General features: G+C 43.2%; 1 protein-coding gene across 4 annotated transcripts in view; it reads right to left on the bottom strand.

Annotated features, from left to right (window-relative positions):
- IMPACT (impact RWD domain protein) overlaps positions 1-19,618 on the bottom strand; it is a 63,667-nt gene that overhangs the window by 30,954 nt on the left and 13,095 nt on the right. For 3 of the 4 annotated variants that reach the window (XM_030552933.1, XM_030552931.1, XM_030552934.1), the window contains 3 exons: positions 16,923-17,008; positions 14,553-14,684; positions 14,115-14,209 (listed from right to left, as the gene is read on the bottom strand). In XM_030552933.1, coding sequence (XP_030408793.1) covers positions 14,115-14,209; positions 14,553-14,684; positions 16,923-17,008 — 313 coding nt within the window. The remainder of the gene's footprint in view (positions 1-14,114; positions 14,210-14,552; positions 14,685-16,922; positions 17,009-19,618) is intronic. The other variant, XM_030552932.1, reaches the window with a different exon arrangement.

Raw genomic sequence — 19,618 nt, 5'->3', positions numbered from 1 at the left:
ATTCCCACTCTGGAGCAGAATTTGCAGTTTTGTGATGTGGCAAACAGGTCCACCGATGGGGTGCCCCAGTGGGAGAAGAGTTGTCACAGTATCATGGGGTGCATTTCCCATTCATGTTCTTGTGAGAAGTGTCTGCTGAGTGTGTTGGTGGTAGGGTTCTGACATCCAGGTAGATAGGAAGCAGTGATCTCTATGCAATGTTGTATGCACCAATTCCATAGCTGGATGGCTTCTGTGCACAGGGAGTGCGATCCCGCCCCTCCTTTCACCCATTCCCGTCTGTTGATGTAAAACATGCATATCTGACTGCTCTAAGCTCTAGAAGATTTATGTGCAGATGCATTTCTGACAGGGACCATCAGCCCTGTGTTCTGTGAGCTCTCAGGTGTGCTCCCCAGCCTATCAGGGAAGCATCTGTTGTGAGCATGAGCACAGGGGAATTTTGATAGAAGGGTATGCCCGTGCATACGTTTCCCAGTTTTGTCCACCATTGCAGGGAGACCATTTGCTGGAGGAGTCAGCATCATGTGGAGACTGTGCCTGCTGGGTTTGTATATGGAACTAAGCCAATCCTGAACGCACCTCATATGTAGTCTGGCATATTTGACCACGAAGGTAGTGGCCACCATGTGACCAAGAAGCTCCAGGCATGTTCTTGCCTCTACTCTGGGGCAAACAAATAACATGCGTATGAGGTGAAAGATGGCAAGGAATTTGGTGTGTGGGAGTGGGACTCTGGTCAAAATTGAGTCCAGATGAGCCCAAATGAACTCGATTTGCTGTGTGGGTATCAGGGTGGATTTCTGGAAGTTTATTTGCAGGCCTAGACTGTGGAAGAAGGAGATGGTAAAACCAGTGGCCTCTAATGTCTCATTGCATGAATGGCCTTTGATAAGGGCAGGGGGTCCGTCGAGGTAGGGGGAAAAAGTACATTATTCTGTGGTTTGCGTAGGTTGGGGCCCACACTACTGTGAGAGTCTTGGAGAATACTCTAGGTGCTGTGGCGAGTCCCGAATGTAGCACTCTGTATTGGAAGTGTTTGTGCCCTATGTGAATCACAGAAAGTGTCTGTGTGCTGGGTGAATAGATATATGAAAATAGGCATCCTCTAGGTCAAGGGCTGAGAACCAATCCCCTTGTTCCAGCGCAGGTATTACTGCACCCAGTGTGACCATCTTGAAATTTTCTGTACGTGTACGAATTGTTAGTCTGCATAGGTCCTATATAGGCCTCCATTCCCCTCCCTGGGTCCAGAAATATGAGAGTAAAACCCTTTTCCCCGATGTTGTGGTGGTACAGGTAACACTGCACCGAGCTGTAGAAAATGAGTCAACTCTGCTTGAAGTAGGTGCTCGGGAGAGGGTCTCTGAAGAGGGACAGGGAAGGGTGAGTAGGCATGAAGTGAAAGGGATGGGAGTAGCCCAATTGTACTATTTCCAGGCCCAGACATGGTGGAAAAACTGGAGGCAGTGGCCAAATGGGCAAATAAGCAGTAGTGCCAAGGGATGGTCGCTCTGACCCCCGACCAAGGCTTCAAATTGTTGGTTTGTTTCCTGATGTGTGGGATGTAGTCAGTTGCGCTTGGTTGTGTCTGTGCCTGGGAGGTCTGTTGCGGTTCCTCCCATTATCATATGGTCTCGACTGGGTCGGTAGTGATATTGTTGTGCGCAGGGCCCCTGATAAGGTTGATACCGTTGTCTCCTGGGGAGGGACGGGTATATCCCTAAGTGTGTGCAGAGTGACCCTGGAGTCTTTCATAGTGTGAAGGACTTAACTTTTTTTTTTTTTTTTTTGGAAAAAAAGTTTATCCTTACTCAAAGGGAAGGTCCTCTACGTTGATCTGCAGATCCTTAGGAATGCCAGATGCAGACAATCAGGAAGACCTGTGCATCACTACGGTGGTGGCGGTAGTACAGGCTGCTGTGTCCGACCATGTCCAGGGATGCTTGTAGACCATCTTAGGTATGTCTACACTACGGGATTATTCCGATTTTTACATAAACTGGTTTTATAAAACAGATTGTATAAAGTCGAGTGCATGCGGGCCACACTAAGCACATTAATTCGGCGGTGTGCATCCATGGTCCGAGGCTAGCGTCGATTTCCAGAGCGTTGCACTGTTGGGTAGCTATTCTATAGCTATCCCATAGTTCCCCGCAGTCTCCCCTGCCCTTAGGAATTCTGGGTTGAGAGCCCAGTGGCTGATGGGGCAAAAATCACTGTCGCGGGTGGGTTTGGGTAAAGTCATCAGTCATTCCTTCCTCTGGGAAAGCAACAGCAGACAATCATTTCGCGCCCTTTTTTCCCTGTATTGCCCGGCAGACGCCATAGCACGGCAACCATGGAGCCCGTTCGCTTTTTTATTTACAGTCACCATATGTGTACTGGATGCCGCGGACCAGAGGCGATACTCTAGCGCTACACAGCAGCATTCATTTGCTTTTGCATAATAGCAGAGATGATTATCAGTACCGTCTGCTGCCAGTGTAATTTGGCAATGAGATGACAGTTATCTGTCCTTCTGTGCTGTCTGCTGCTATCATGGGTGCCCCTGGCTGCGATCGGCCGGGGGCGCAAAAGCAAAACTTGGAATGACTCCCTGAGTCAATCCCCTTCTTATGGTTTCTAAAAATAGAGTCAGTCCTGCCTAGAATATGGGGCAAATGTACTAGAGAAGCAGTGTATCAGAGAGCACAGCTGCTCTGTGTCAGAACCCGCAGAAATGATGAGCTACATGCCATTCATGGGGGGTGCCCCTGCAACAACCCCACCCGTTGCTTCCCTTCTCCCCTACCGTGGCAGTGTCCCCCCCATTTGTGTCATGAAGTAATAAAGAATGCAGGAATAAGAAACACTGAGTTTTTAGTTACATAAATTGAGGGGGAGGCAGCCTCCCAGTGCTATGATAGTCCAGGCAGGACATTAAGCAGTGTAGGGGAGAGGAGCCCAGCATACCACTGCTATGATAGTCCAGACAGTACAGAATCTTTTCTTTTCACATGAAAGGGAGGGGGCTGATTGAAGCTCAGCCCCCAGTTGCTATGATGAAGACGGTTACCAGCCGTTCTGTACCATCTACTGGGAATGACCGGGAATCATTCCTATTTTCACCCAGGCGCCCCCGACCAGCCTCACCTGAAGCCAGCCAGGAGCACTCATGGGTTGATAAGAACGTCGGTTACCAGTCCTACTGCACCGTCTGCCACCGGGGAGGGGAGAGAAGCAGATACTTCTCTTCACTGCTGCAGCATCGTGTCTACCAGCAGCATTCAGTAGACATAGGGTGACATTGAAAGAAGTCAAGAAACGATTTCTTTCCCTTTTCTTTCACGTGGGGGGGGGAGTAAATTGACGAGCTATTCCCTGAACCACGCCGGACAATGTGTTTGAACCTACAGGCATTGGGAGCTCAGCCAAGAATGCAAATACTTTTCGGAGACTGCTGGGGACTGTGGATAGCTGGAGTCCCTCAGTACCCCCTCCCTCCCTCCATGAGCGTCCATTTGAGTCTCTGGCTTCCCGTTACGCTTGTCACGCAGCACTGTGTAGCCTGTAGATTTTTTTTTCAAATGCTTTGGCATTTCATCTTCTGTAACGGAGCTTTGATAGAACAGATTTGTCTCCCCATACAGCAGTCAGATTCAGTATCTCCCGTACAGTCCACACTGGAACTCTTTTTGGATTTGAGACTGCATTGCCACCCGTGCTGATCAGAGCTCCACGCTGGGCAAACAGGAAATGAAAATCAAAATTTCGCAGGGCTTTTCCTGTTTACCTGGCCACTGCATCCGAGCTGAGATTGCTGTCCAGAGCGGTCACAGTGGTGCACTGTGGGATACTGTCCAGAGGCCAATACCGTCAATTTGCGGCCACACTAACCCTAATCCGATATGGTAATACCAATTTTAGCGCTACTCCTCTCGTCAGGAAGGAGTACAGAAACCGATTTAAAGAGCCCTTTATATCGATATAAAGGGCCTCGTAGTGTGGACAGGTACCGCGTTAAATCAGTTTAAACACTGCTAAAATCGGTTTTAAATGCCAATGACCTTCAACGAGGACTGATTTAAAATCTGATCTTCTCTCCTCTGGGATATGGGAGGTAAATTCAAACAACTTGTTGTAATTGTCATAGCTGTAGCCTGAGAGGAGGGCAGAGTAATTTGCAATTCTGAATTGCAGAGTGGAGGAGGTATGACCTTACAGCCCAGGAGGTCAAGTCATTTGAGGTCCTTATCTTGTGGAGTGGGCCGGTATTATGGTTGCTTTGTTCTGTGGGTTGCACAGAGAGTTGGGCTGTGGGTGGGAAAATAAGAAGTCTACGTCCTTAGCTGGTACATAATATTTACGTTCAGCCCTTTACATGTTGGTGGGATGGAGGCAGGGATCTTCCATATAGTGCCAGCGGGTTCCAGTAGGGCCTCGTTTATGGGTAGTGCGATCCTTGATGGCGCAGAGGGTTGGAGGACTTTCAGGAGTCTCTGTTGTCTCCTGCACTTCCTCTAAAGCAGTGGTTCTTAATCTTTACTGCAGCCTGCACCCCTTTGGTTCTCAAAAATATGTTCTCTCATCCCTTATCAAAAATTGTTGAAGTACGTCAGTTCTTAAACCTAGATATATCATAACTATAGAATGAAAGAGAGAGAATTATATATTTACTTTAATTCTGCAGTTCAAATTTAATCATTAAATGTATAATGTTAATACATAGGTTTGATGAAACAAAGTAGTTGTACTTACGTGCCTGTGCTTAATTTGTGTTTTCAATGATTTACCTTCTAAAAAAAATTTGGCATGTTTCGCACCCTCAGAAAGGGCATCTCGCACCCCTAGGGGGTGCGTGCACCCAAGGTTAAGAACCACTGCTCTAAAGGAATGTTCTGACTGTTTGCCACTCTCTTAAAAAGTTCCTGGAACTGCTTAAAATCATCCATGTTCTGTAGTGGTGGCATGAGAGCTTCATCTGCTGCTGATGGAGAATTATGATGAGATGATTCAGGGAAAGGTTCATAGCCCACTATTTGGGGGGGGCCCCCTCTGGAGCTCTAGATGTAGATGGAGCTGGAGACAGAAGTGCAGAGCGAGTCTGAGGTTTGGTGGAGGGTCCATAAGAAGGATTGGCATCATGGGCAGACCAAGGGTACCACTGTGGCCACTGCATAGGGTATGAAAAGTGGGGCCCCGCCCATGGGGGGACAAAGCAGGGAAATTGAGGCTCATTCTTGTGGGGTGCCATGCCTTGAAATAGGTATGGCTCCGGAGGGGGAGGAGAGCCAGGCGGGGAAAACTCTGCCTGCTGCGGCATGTCATTCTCACTGTCAGTGAATGCAGCTGATCAAAGAGTGAGCACTTGGTGCCTAGGAGAGAAGAGTCAGGCTCTGGGGCCATGGAGATGTCAACATGCTTTAAGAATTGTTGCTGCTCTGTGGGCAGCAGTGCCATGGGTCTTGGAGCGTGAGCTGAAGTCCACAGCAATTTCTGTTTAGCTGGCAGCTGTCTATAGGTGCCCTCCAGCAGTGGCATGTCTGCAGTGGGGGTTATTGTCAGTCTCGGTGCTGACGGTCTTGTCGGCGCCTGGGGTGTACCACGCAGCCGATCCCAAGTCTGTTCACAGTGCTGGCAGGATCAGTGTCGAGGAAAGTTGACGGCTGTGGGGGGGGGTCTAATCCTTGTTTCTGTGCCCTGTGTGAGCCATGTTTGAGGTGCTGGGGCAGTCGGCTGTCCGGTTTTTGGTGCTGTCAACACCGGGGGAAGTGGACTTCACCGGAGACCTTTTTCATTTCTGTAGGTCTCTGTGTGTAGAGGTTGGGGCTCCTGCCTCTTTGCATGAGACGGTGAAGCTGCACTCCTGGTCGGTTTCCAGGATATTTCTAGCTAACTATTTCTGCTTGTTTCCTTAAGACACTTGGGAAGAGGTTCAGCACTGCCCCAAGTCCCATCTTCAGCCGCGGACAGTGAGAAGGAAACTGAGGAGGTGCAGGACACATACACACAGACAGACCCTAACAGACAGAACCGGCGTGAGACAATAGCTGGGTGCGTGCGTCCCAACAGCACTGACACCGAAGATCTCCGATCAATGCACCAGGGCACACTGACACCTGGAGTGGAGCACGCACAACGGACAGAAACGGAAGAACCTAAAAATAATGGTATCTTAGGTATAAACGATCATGACTCATCACATTTACAATGTGCAAGCAGAATAAGGCCCAGAACAGTAATTATCTACTTGGTACTTCAAAAGGGCCAATTTTCACAAAGATAAAACAATTGTGTGGCACATCAGCTGGGAGGAACAATTTAATCGGAAAAACATGAATGCTGATGGGATATCATTTTAAGAACACCTTATTTGATCTCCCAAAAAAACAGAATCCCACAATCAAAGAAGAAGGTTGTGCTGCTTAAAAAAACAGCCTCGGTTAGCAAGGAGATGATGGCAGCTGTAAAAAAAAAAAAAATACTATATAACAAATGAAAGAAAGGTGAAACAATTAATGTAAATCAGAAGTTAGTAAACTGTAGAACACTGATAAGGGAACCCAAGGGACATGAGCAATATATGACCAGCAGAGTTAAGGACAATAAGAAGGAGTTTTAAAAATATTGGGAACAAAAAGAATCTTGACACTGGTATTAGTCTATTACTAGATGGAAATGTATAACTATCAATAATAACACAGAAAGGCAGAAGTGTTCTTAAATAATTCTGTTCTATATTTGAGGGGAAAAAAGATGTTATAGTCTATATAGTGATAACCACTCTTTCCATTCCACTAGTATCTTGGAAGGATATTAAACAAATTAGACATTTTTTAAATCAGCAAATCTAAATAACTTGCCATCCAAGAGTTTAAAAGAGCTGCCTGAGGAGCTGCTGGAATGTTAATGTTGATTCTCAATATGTCTCAGATTACTGGGGAAGTTCCAGGAGACTGAAAGAAAGCTAATGTTGTGCCAGTTTTTAAAAGGGTAAACAGGATGACCCAGATAATTATAGGCCTGTCAGCCTGACATCAATCCTAGGTAAGATAATGGAGAAGCTGATACAGGACTTCTTTAATAAAGAAATAAAGGAGGGTAATGTGATTAATGTAAATTGACATGGGTTTAAGTAAACAGGTCCTGTTAAACTAACTTAATATCTTTTTTATGAAGTTACAAGTTTGATTAATAAAGGCAACAGTGTTGATATAATATACTTAGATTTCTGTAGGGCTTTTGACTTGACACCATACAACATTTTTATTAAAAACTGGAACAATATAAAATTCACATGGCACACTGTAAATGGCTTTAAAACTGGCTAATTGTAATGAGGAATTGTCATCAAGAGGGTCCATTTCCAGTGAGGTCATGCAGGGATCGGTTCTTGGTCCTACACCACGTAACAATTTTATTAATATCCAGGAAGAAAACAAAATTACTAGTGATAAAGTTTGCAGATGACACAAAACCTGGGGGAGTGGTAAATAATGAAGAAGATAGGTCACGGATTCAGAACAATCTGGATTGCTTGGTAAACAGGGCATAAGCAAACAGTATGCATTTTAATATGGCTAAATGTAAATGTTTACATCTACAAAAAAAGAATGGAGGCTATACTTACAGGATAGGAGAGTCTATCCTGGGAAGCAGCGATTGAAAAAGATTTGAGGGTCATGTTGAATAGTCTGCTGAACATAATCTCCCAATGTGATGCTCTGGCCAAAACAGCTAATGAGATACTAGGATGCATAAAAAGGGGAATCTCAAGAAGCAGAGAGGTTATTTTACCTCTATATTTGGCACTGGTGTGACTGGGTTGGAACAGTGTGTCCAGTTCAGATGCTCACAATTAAAGACGAATGTTGATAAATTGGAGAGGGTTCAGAGAAGAGCCATGAGAATGATTAAAGAATTAGAAAGCATGCCCTATGCAATAGCCTCAAGGAGGTCAATTTATTTAGCTTTATAAAGAGAAGGTTAAGGGTGACTTGATTACAGTCTAAACGTATTTACACAGGGAACAAATATTTAATAATGGGCTCTTCAGTCTCACAGAGAAAGGTATAACATGATCCAATGGCTGGAAGCTGAAGCTAGACAAATTCAGCCTAGAAATGAGGCATACATTTTTAATAGAAAGAGTAGTTAACCATTGGAACAATTTACCAAAGGGTGTGGTGGAATCTCCATCTCTGACAATTCTTAAACCAAAATTGGATGCTTTTCTAAAAAGTATGCTCTAGACATTATTTTAGGGATGTTCTATGGCCTGTGTTATACAGAAGGTCAGACTAGATGATCATAATGGTCCCTTCTCCCCTTAGAATCTATGATGTACTATTTAGGTTTATTACACATAACAGAGTTTCATTCTGTCCCATTCAGATGAATCTTTGGAAACATGTTATGGCACAGATTTAAACTGTCATCCAACATATACAGACTGAGAGTGAGTGCAGTTATTTCTAGTACAAGTTTTCCAGGATGCTCCCATGAATTTTATTTACAGCAGATTGTGAACAACAGCGGAAGGATTTTTATTTTTAATCTCTAGACCATTATTTGGACAGATCTCATCTGTTATTTCAAACAGATGTACTCTGGAATGTTTTATATTTCATAATGATTTAATTTCCATACTCGTTTACTAGGATACAAATTAGAGCCTGAAGTTCTGTTATTTCAAATTTTGGTATGCTCCTCTCATAATGAATTCTAAGAATTTCCATTAAAAAATTTGGGGTTTTTTCCACACATTTCCCTCTTGTGCTTTTTCAACTTTTTAACTCCGCAATTTTCAAGTTAAATACATACACATCTTTTCCATACCGATTTTAAATCAATTTCTCCCTTATAAAGGCATAATCAGTAGCCTACAATACATCTGAAAATTTTTCAGTGTGATTGGTACTAAATTAGCTTAATCCAATTTTACACTAGTGGTTAGATTGTTTCCCACACTTCTGGGGCAAAAGGAATGGAACCCAGTAGCTCTCTCAGTTTGGACATATAGGGAGACAAGTAGCCACTGCTGGGCCATTTTTTATCGTAGGCCGCCACCCTAGGATCCCACAAAGCTCTAGTTGGAACTCGGAGAGGGGTCCTTCTTCCACATTTATTTTGGAAGTGGGGCCCAAAGCAGGTGGAAACAGCCACCAGTCTTCTGATGCACTCATCCCTAGCTGACCATGCAGATATCTAAAGTGGATATTCCAATTGAGAGTTATAACAGCAATAAACTCCTAAGAGCGTTAGCTTTTCTGTAACTCTACTGCACAACTCCGAGGGACTCCGAACCAAAGGATGTATGTGCCCCTGAAGGAGATATTAATGCAGGGCCTGGGATGGAAGTCAATGGAGAACCCATGGGGGAGACAGCCAGCCCTCCAAGTGGACACCTCTAAAACCACAGCAAGAAGGTTCTCTTTCACTGTGAACAATCGGAATCTGCGAGATTAGGAGCCCAAACACTCAGCCCAATCCCTACTTCCTAAACTCCTCCCAGTAGAAGGGACAATTATCAGACAATCTGGACAGTAAGCACATATTTTCCTGGCCTTTTGCCTCCTCCTGCGGGTAAGCACAAACTAGCTTAGGGAATTCATTACTGCTTTTTCATCTCCCAGGTAAGAATTTATGAATAATTTTTTTCATTTATGAATTATGAATAATTAATTTGTTTGGTGGAAGAAATGAGGATACTCAAAGGGAGATAACACTTTCAAACTGGATTAGTATTTTATACTTTCAAGTATATTTGTGGAAAAGAAGCCAAGTAAAGATACCTTCCAGAATGATCAAACAATCCAGTTGCATAGACTATATATGCAATGTGCATGTTTTGTTTTTTTAAATTTCAAAAGAATACATTAACACAAAATATTAAGTCAGAATAATAAATAACGCCCAATGAATGTAGAGCCAGGGAGGGTTAGGAAGCCCCTTTGCAAACGCAAAACATAACTTTTGGTCTTTTATCTTCCAAACACCAGGTCAACTCTTTTTAGCACCTTTCAAAAATTTAAATACCAACCATGGAAGCTTTGTGGATTTTAAACACCTAATCCCTTCAGCAAAAGAAGAGTAGAAAAAGTAATGCTACAAAACATGTTAAACTGCAGCCATTACCTTTGTTTTCAGTTTTAAAATAATAATTACTATACCAATTAAAAGTACCGGTAATATTATTTAAAACCATAGTAAAGGTTAATTGAAACTGTTAAAAAATGTGAAATACTGAACAATAATTAGAAGTTACATAGCACTTTACATTTTCATAGTGTTTTACAAATATCACTTAATATTATGAGGTAGGCAAAGTGTTATGAATAAATGCTACTCCCTCCATAGTTACTGATGAAGCTAGTTTTTGTTATGATCCCAGTTTTAACCACACATACCATCACTTTAACTTTGCCCAATCAAAACCCCGTCTGTCTGAAATTTCCTAAGTATTTTGAGAGGAGGGATGAATGGAGGAAAGGAGAATTATTATTTAGTTTTCTACATAGGTAGCTTTAAAAATCTGTTCAGATGAGTACATCTCTGTGGAGATACTATTGTGCACGTCACAAATATATGCTTTAGGAAGCGCATACCCATTGGTTATGGGCATCCTCCAATCAGTATCTGTGCTATGCATAGCTTAAGAACTGTGACCAATAGGTGCAAGTATCTTAAAGCAAGAAGAGGAAATAACATTGGTGGTACTGATTCCCTCCTTTCCTGAAGCCATATTATCCAGAGGGACTTAATTTTAGTGCCTCTCTAGCCACCATAGTCAAAATAATATGTATACACCTCTACCTCGATATAACGCTGTCCTCAGGAGCCAAAAAATCTTACCGTGTTATAGGTGAAACCGTGTTATGTCAAACTTGCTTTGATCCACCAGAGTGCACAACCCCGCCGCCCCAGAGCACTGCTTTACCGCATTATATCCAAATGTGTGTTATATCAGGTTGCGTTATATCGGGGTAGAGGTGTATGTCAAGTGATAAAGACTCTGTAGCTCACATTATGCCCTCCATGATAACCATGCAACTCTATTACCTCCAACAGGTTTGTTCTATATATCTTAAGTACTCATATGGCCCCCTGTTGCCACAGAATCTGAGCACTTCAGAATTTTTAATTCATTTTATGCTCAACATGCCTGAGAGGTAGGGAAGTACTATTAGCCCCATTTTAGAGGTGGGAAACAGAAACATTGACTAAGTGATTTGCCCATGATCTCACAAACTTCTTGTGGTGGAGCAGGGATTTGAACTCCCAAGTTCTTGGCTAATGCCCTAACCATTATTCCCCTCTTTGTAGCAGCTGTCAAAAACGTAAATGCCAACCACAAAAGAGTTGTGCATTTTAAACAACTAATCCCCTTATGAGCAGAAAAAATAATGCTACAGAACAGGCTAAATTGCACCCATTACTCTTGTTTTCTGTTTTTGTTCAGGTATAATAGACACAAATGTTTTTGTTAATGATGGACTAGACTCCAGATCACTTTGCCATAGCTGTACTGGCTACATAGTACCAAAGAGACTGAAAAATAATTATTTGTATCACTAAAATCATATAAAAATGGAAACTAGGTCAGATTACAAAGGATGAATATAGGCAAATAACACAGGAATGCAGAGGCAAGATTAGAAAAGCAAAGGCACAAAATGAACTCAAACTAGCTATGGGAATAAAGGGAAACAAGAAGACTTTTTATCAATATATTAGAAGCAAGAGGAAGACCAAGGACAGGGTAGGCCCACTGCTCAATGAGGAGGGGGAAACAGTAACAGGAGACTTGGAAATGGCAGAGATGCTTAATGACTTCTTTGTTTCAGTCTTCAATGAGAAGTCTGAAGGAATGTCTAGTATAGTGAATGCTTACGGGAAGAGGATAGGTTTAGAAGAGAAAATTAAAAAAGAGCAAGTAAAAAATCACTTAGAAAAGTTAGATGCCTGCAAGTCACCAGGGCCTGATGAAATGCATCCTAGAATACTCAAGGAGTTAATAGAAGAGGTATCTGAGCCTCTAGCTATTATCTTTGGGAAATCATGGGAGACGGGGGAGATTCCAGAAGACTGGAAGGGGGCAAATATAGTGCCCATCTATAAAAAGGGAAATAAAAACAACCCAGGAAACTACAGACCAGTTAGTTTAACTTCTGTGCCAGGGAAGAGAATGGAGCAGGTAATCAAAGAAATTATCTGCAAACACTTGGAAGGTGGTAAGGTGATAGGGAATAGCCAGCATGGATTTGTAAAGAACAAATCGTGTCAAACTAATCTGATTGCATTCTTTGATAGGATAACGAGCCTTGTGGATAAGGGAGAAGCGGTGGATGTGATATACCTAGACTTTAGTAAGGCATTTGATATGGTCTCGCATGATATTCTTATAGATAAACTAGGAAAGTACAATTTAGATGGGGCTACTATAAGGTGGGTGCATAACTGGCTGGATAACCGTACTCAGAGAGTAGTTGTTAATGGCTCCCAATCCTGCTGGAAAGGTATAACAAGTGGGGTTCCGCAGGGGTCTGTTTTGGGACCGGTTCTGTTCAATATCTTCATCAACGATTTAGATGTTGGCATAGAAAGTACGCTTATTAAGTTTGCGGACGATACCAAACTGGGAGGGATTGCAACTGCTTTGGAGGACAGGGTCAAAATTCAAAATGATCTGGACAAATTGGAGAAATGGTCTGAGGTAAACAGGATGAAGTTCAATAAAGATAAATGCAAAGTGCTCCACTTAGGAAGGAACAATCAGTTTCACACATACAGAATGGGAAGAGACTGTCTAGGAAGGAGTATGGCAGAAAGAGATCTAAGGGTCATAGTAGACCACAAGCTTAATATGAGTCAACAGTGTGATACTGTTGCAAAAAAAGCAAACGTGATTCTGGGATGCATTAACAGGTGTGTTGTAAACAAGACACGAGAAGTCATTCTTCCGCTTTACTCTGCGCTGGTTAGGCCTCAGCTGGAATATTGTGTCCAGTTCTAGGCACCGCATTTCAAGTAAGATGTGGAGAAATTGGAGAGGGTCCAGAGAAGAGCAACAAGAATGATTAAAGGTCTTGAGAACATGACCTATAAAGGAAGGCTGAAGGAATTGGGTTTGTTTAGTTTGGAAAAGAGAAGACTGAGAGGGGACATGATAGCAGTTTTCAGGTATCTAAAAGGATGTCATCAGGAGGAGGGAGAAAACTTGTTCACCTTAGCCTCCAATGATAGAACAAGAAGCAATGGGCTTAAACTGCAGCAAGGGAGATTTAGGTTGGACATTAGGAAAAAGTTCCTAATTGTCAGGGTAGTTAAACACTGGAATAGATTGCCTAGGGAAGTTGTGGAATCTCCATCTCTGGAGATATTTAAGAGTAGGTTAGATAAATGTCTATTAGGGATGGTCTAGACAGTATTTGGTCCTGCCATGAGGGCAGAGGACTGGACTCGATGACCCCTCGAGGTCCCTTCCAGTCCTAGAGTCTATGAGTCTATAAAATGAGAAAATGCGACTAAGCCTACAAAAAGATTACAGATGTTGAACTAGGAATTTAATGTGTATACAGTCCCTTTCCAGAGTAGAAACACACTTTAACTGATTTGCCCAAGGTTACACAATATGTCAGTGTCACAACTAGGACTAGAACAGGGGTTCTCAAACTGGGGGTCAGGACTCCTTGGGGGTCATGAAGTTATTACATGGGGGTCGCAAGCTGTCAACCTCCACCCCAAACCCCGCTTTGCCTCCAGCATTTATAATGTTAAATATATTAAAAAGTACTCTTAATTTATAAGGGGGGGGTCACCAGTAAAAAAAGTTTGAAAGCCACTGGACTAGAAACCAAGTCTCCTCACTCCCAATCCCATGCCTAGTCCACTTGAAAGCAAGTGATAATACTTACCTTCTTCAACAGTGAGATGGGACAACTGCATTAATGGAAAGTATCACAGGGAATAGAATCAGCAAATAGTGAATCACAATGACTGGTTCTTATCAGAGCAGTATTAGCATATATTTCACAAAATAGAGATGCATTCAGATAGTTCCAAGTACATCAGTGGTATTTAATCAGGCACAAAACTGTAGGATACAAATCTGTCTTACAAGCTTTACTCACCTGTTTGGGGCTCACTATAGGAGCCAGATGTGCCTGAAAAGTACTCCTTCGGTCCGAGATTGGGTTCCCATGATTAATTGGTGGCAGTTCTTCATCTACCAATTTAAAATTAAGACCTCTTTATTTATATTTTTATTTTGGGGAGAAATATGTCTACAACTTCCTAACAGTGTATTTAGCTAGCTAAGAAATAAGGCATACCTCCAAATTCTAAAGAACAACTCAGAAAAAGCTGAAATGACAATATCTCACACACCACAAAAAAAGGATGCTTTATAGTTACTATACAATACTATAGGCTAGGGAAACAAAATACTTATTTTTAAACCAAATATTGTATAATTATTTGATAAAATATAAAGGATGGTGATAAAAAGTAGAAATATAAAGGTTTTCTCTTCTAAATTTTTACATTAAAATTAGCAGAGATTCTTTTACCTTCTTGGCTTTCAGACATAACAAAATTCAGTGTTTTAATTGTATCTTCTTGAACTGGTTGATACTCCAGGGAATAATCATCTTCATTATCTTCATCAATCTCTTCAGTAATTTTCTCAATGTTTGGGCCTGCTGGTGTAGACAAATAGAATTTGTAACAAATTTTATCAGGGTTATCTGGCACAAAGTATAAACTCCAATCACTTTGCTCAAAAGTCTCTAAAACCAACAGTATGAATCAGTTTTTAATCTGTGATTAAACTATTAAATGTATTTGACATTAATATTAATTACATTACAACTGGTATTTTTAGTGCAATATCTGTGATTGCAATCTTGCTAAAAAGTATTATTGTAATACTGGCAGTATGGTAGACATATGCCATTGGTTATAAAACATGTTCTGTTTTAATACTGGTTTAAAAAAAACTGAAGAAAATCGTTGTCTACTATTTAGATCAAAAGATTAAAATGTTGTTGTTAAATGAATAGTAAGATGAGAATGAAAACAGAAGTTTAGTCATCCAAGTGTGATCCACATTAAACAGGGTTCCATACCACAAAAACAGTCCACATAATTTGGCAAAGATTATACGCTTTGGTCAAGAAAGTGTGAAGACTGACCTACTCACAGAATCAGAAATGAAATGAAAATGTCCTGGTAGGTTATCAAACCTATAGCCCCTGCTAAAGTAGGATTGTTCCCTACAGTGCACTTTTAATATTTTGTCTACTCTATTTTTAAGTATAAAGACTAAGCTTAGTGACTGTTAGTGACTATTCCCTCCAGCTCAGGTGATTTGTTGAGCATTGTAGGAAAGATCTGAACCTAATGCCCAACTCTAACTAGTATGGGGTAATAAAATCCTTCAGGTTTTTTACTATTCCCAATTCCTTTCTGGTCACATTTAAGTTCCATGTTGGTGAAACATGCTACATTGATAGTGTTGGAGATTGAAGTCTTTTATTCACTGGAAAGATAGTCTCTCTTATGGTTGGTGGCAGTGCCAGTTTCCTCAGTAGCATAGCTACAATGGTGTGAGAGGTGCTGTCATATCAAGGCCCATAAGGTTACGGGGGCCCAACCAACAGAGGCTGCTCTATCTTAGGGATCGTTGTACTTACACCATAGTCTACATACAGGCTGACTAGGCAGCTGCCGATCAGCTGGGGCTCCAAGAAACAGGAAGCAGCCCCTAGCTGGGCTTCTGAGAAAAATGCTCCCAGAGGCTCTGAGGACCAGGAAGCAGCACCCAGGCAGGCTGTCAGAGAAGTGTTCCTGCCCTCTCCACAGCTACTTCCTGCTCCCAGCATGGTACGATCATGGCTGTGATTCAGGCACCAAACAGCTCGGAGCTGCTAATGGAGGCACCACAAATGCTGCTGGGCCTTCACGTTAGTGTCCCAATGCACATGCCATTCCGAAGCCAAACCCCATGGGCCCTGCTGCTTGACAGTCTGCAGCCCCTGCCCCGGGTTGCTGCCTTGGGTTTGCACTATAGTCACCAGTGAGAAGCTCATCTGGAAAGTTGTGTAGGGAGGACTGGTGGTGCAGGGAACCAGGCAGGCAGTATGATGTAGAAGAGGCTGAGGGTGTTTGGGGTGTGGGCTGGTGGCGTGAAGTGCAAGAGACCAGACAGAAGATGCATGATGGGATAACCTGTGGGAGTGGAGTGTGGGGAGGCGAGTGAGGGGTACATGGTGCAAATATGAAGAGCCAGGCAGAGGCTGGGATGGGCTTCGGGTGCAGGGGGCCAGGCTGGGGGTTCTGGGGGTAAGAAAGGGGATACAGAATAGGAGCAAGGCTGGTGGTGTCCAGGTCCCATTGTGGTTGAGCTGAGTGGCTCCAGGGGCACAGATGGGAAGCAACCCCTGATTAGAATTAATCTCTTAACTCCGTTAGAATGTGTTTCTCCTCACTAAGCTATTTTCACTGGTGTTAGGTTTTATAACATAGTATATTGAGAAGAAAATTGACTGAGTCAACTAACATTTTTTAAAAAGCCAAGAAAATTTTGTTATATGAGAGTAAGTAATGACCAGAGGTTGTTGCCAACACTTTTAGAGTCATTCAAGCCTTAATATTTCATTATTTATTTCTACATTATTTATTCCTACATTATCTGGAGTCATTAAAGCCTTAATAGCTCATTATTTATTCCTACAGACATCCATGTACCGGCGTGATGTGGGACTCAAGAGCATCAGAGCCAGCCCTATGGATATCACTAAGGCAAAAAATTCCAACAGCGGTGCACGTGGACCCGCACGTATCCAGAATGGAATCAACATGACCAAGCGTTCAAAGAAGAATCTTACTTTAAAATTAAAACAAAAGTAAACCGAAAACACCTCATTTTTCCATATTACCTGCATCAGATGACTGAGACTTTTCTATCAGAACTTCTCGTATCTTCTCCACCCAGAGGTAAAGGATGCTTTCACCAAGATTCTTCCTGGAAGTTATACAAAATTCACAGTAAGTAAAAGGGCCTTTTCAGAGGCTTCACTTGGGGAATTATTTACATTCAATAAATAATATGAACAAATTTTAGAACTACATTATAGAAATATTATAGCTTGAAATGCTGAAGGATTTACACATGCATGTGGGAGTAGAGTTCTTTTCTGAGTGGTGGTTTACAGTTTGAAATTCTTGATGGCTTCCATTACAAGGTGCTGCAACTGGGGCCTGGTCTACACTACACATTTATACCGAATTTAGCAGCGTTAAACCAATTTAACCCTGCACCCGTCCACACAACGAAGCCATTTATATTGATATAAAGGACTCTTAAAACCGATTTCTGTACTCCTCCCCAACGAGGGGAGTAGCGCTGAAATCGGTATTGCCATGTCGGATTAGGATTAGTGTGGCCGCAATTCAACTGTATTGGCCTCCGGGAGCTATCCCACAGTGCACCATTGTGACCGCTCTGGACAGCAATCTGGAGTTGGATACACTAGCCAGGTAGACAGGAAAAGCCTCACGAACTTTTGAATTTTATTTCCTGTTTGCCCAGCATGGAGAGCTGATCAGCACAGGTGACCACGCAGAGCTCATCAGCCCAGGTTAGCTATGCAGTCTGAGAATCGAAAAAGAGCTCCAGCATGGACCGCACGAGAGGTACTGGATCTGATCGCTATATGGGGAGAGGATTCCGTGCTAACAGAACTCCGTTCCAAAAGACAAAGTGAAAAAAACATTTGAAAAAATTTCCAAGGCCATGATGGAGAGAGGCCACATTAGGGAATCAGTACAGTGCCGTGTGAAAGTTAAGGAGGTCAGACAAGCCTACCAGAAAACCAAAGAAGCAAATGGAAGGTCCGGGGCAGGGCCGCAAACATGCTGTTTCTACGCTGAGCTGCATGCAATTCTAGCGGGGGTCCGCCTCCACAACCCCACCCGTGTCCGTGGATTCCGAGGTGGGAGTAATCTTAACCTTGCCTGAGGATTCTGCGGACGGAGAAGATGAGGAGGAGGAAGAGGACGAGCTTGCAGAGAGCACACAGCACTCCATTCTCCCCAACAGCCAGGAGCTTTTTCTCAGCCTGACAGAAGTACCCTCCCAGCCCTCCAAGCCACTGTCCCAGACAATGAAGCCATGGAAGGGACCTCTGGTGAGTGTACCTTTGTAAATAAAAAACATGGTTTAAAAGCAAGCATTTTTTAATTATTAATTTGCCCTGAGGACTTGGGATGCATTCACGGACAGTAAAGTTACTGGAAAAGTCTGTTAACATGTCTGGGAGCGGAAATCCTCCAGGGACATCTCCATGAAGCTCTCCTAGAGGTACTCCAAAAGCCTTTGCAGAAAGTTTCTGGGCAGGTCAGCCTTATTCCGTCCTCCATGGTAGGACACTTGGCCATGCCACGCATGTAGCAAGTAATCTGGTATCACTGCATGACAAAGCCTAGCTGTGTATGGTCCCGGTGTTTGCTGGCATTCAAGCAACATCCGTTCTTTATCTCTCTGTGTTATCCTCAGGAGAGTGATATCGTTCATGGTAACCTGGTTGAAATATGGGAATTTAATTAAGGGGACAGAGATGGTTGGGCTGTTTGCCTGTGCCTTAAAAGAAATCCTTCCCTGCATTAAGCTAAACAGAGGGAGGAGGGGGGGTGATTGGCGCTGAACTTTTTCGCGTTTGGCTAGCTGGGATCTTCCCTGCCACCAGCCACGTGGTGGGGGAGAGGGTGGCTAGCAGCGATCTTCCATGATACCAGCCACGCGGTGGAGGGAGAGGTAAAGTGAGCATCCCAGAGAATTGGATGGAGGCGGTTCTGGTGCTGCACGTTAACAGGAAAGAAGCAGCACTCAACGGACTTTGCTTGCTATTTGGGAAAGGAGGGCGCTGGATATATGAAGGCTGCAGAAGCCGAAAGACAATGGTTTACCATGGCTACATGCAAGCCAAATTCTGCTGTCCGGACCTGCGTCTGTGATCTCTAAACACCAAAGCTGCAGGCACTCAATATTAAGATGCAAAATGCAACCTTGTAGTGAGATCACATGTGCTATGTAAGGTGAATAGTGTTGTTCACCCTCAAAGAGTATAACCATTGTTCTGTAAAATGTATCTTTTTAAATACTTCTCTCCCTTTTTTCCCTCTCTCCTGCAGCTGCAAATTTTTCAAGTCTCCCTCCTCCGTCCCGAAGGCTATCTCAAATAAGGCGGTGGAAAAAAAAGACGCGAGACGAAATGTTCTCGGAAATCATGGAAGTGACCCGCTATGAAAGAGCTCATCTGAATGAGTGGAAAGACGTGGTATCAAAGTACAGGAAAGATGCCAGTGAATGTGAGGAGAGGAGAGATGCTCGAGATGAGAGGTGGCAGCAGGAAGATCAGAGGAGGCATGATGCAATGCTGGGGCTGCTGCGTGATCAAACGGACATGCTCCAGCGTCTGGGGAGCTTCAGGAACAGCAGCAGGATCACATAGTGCCGCTGCAGCCCCTGTATAACCGCCCTCCCCCCCTCACCATGTTCCTTAGCTTCCTCACCCACCAGACGACTAAGAATGTGTGGGGGAGGCTCCATGCACCCGCCCATTCCACCCCAGTG

This window comes from Gopherus evgoodei, chromosome 2 (assembly GCF_007399415.2).
Source record: "Gopherus evgoodei ecotype Sinaloan lineage chromosome 2, rGopEvg1_v1.p, whole genome shotgun sequence".
In the NCBI taxonomy this organism is placed as follows: Eukaryota; Metazoa; Chordata; order Testudines; family Testudinidae; genus Gopherus; species Gopherus evgoodei.
This window is presented reverse-complemented; position numbering and strand designations above follow the sequence as displayed.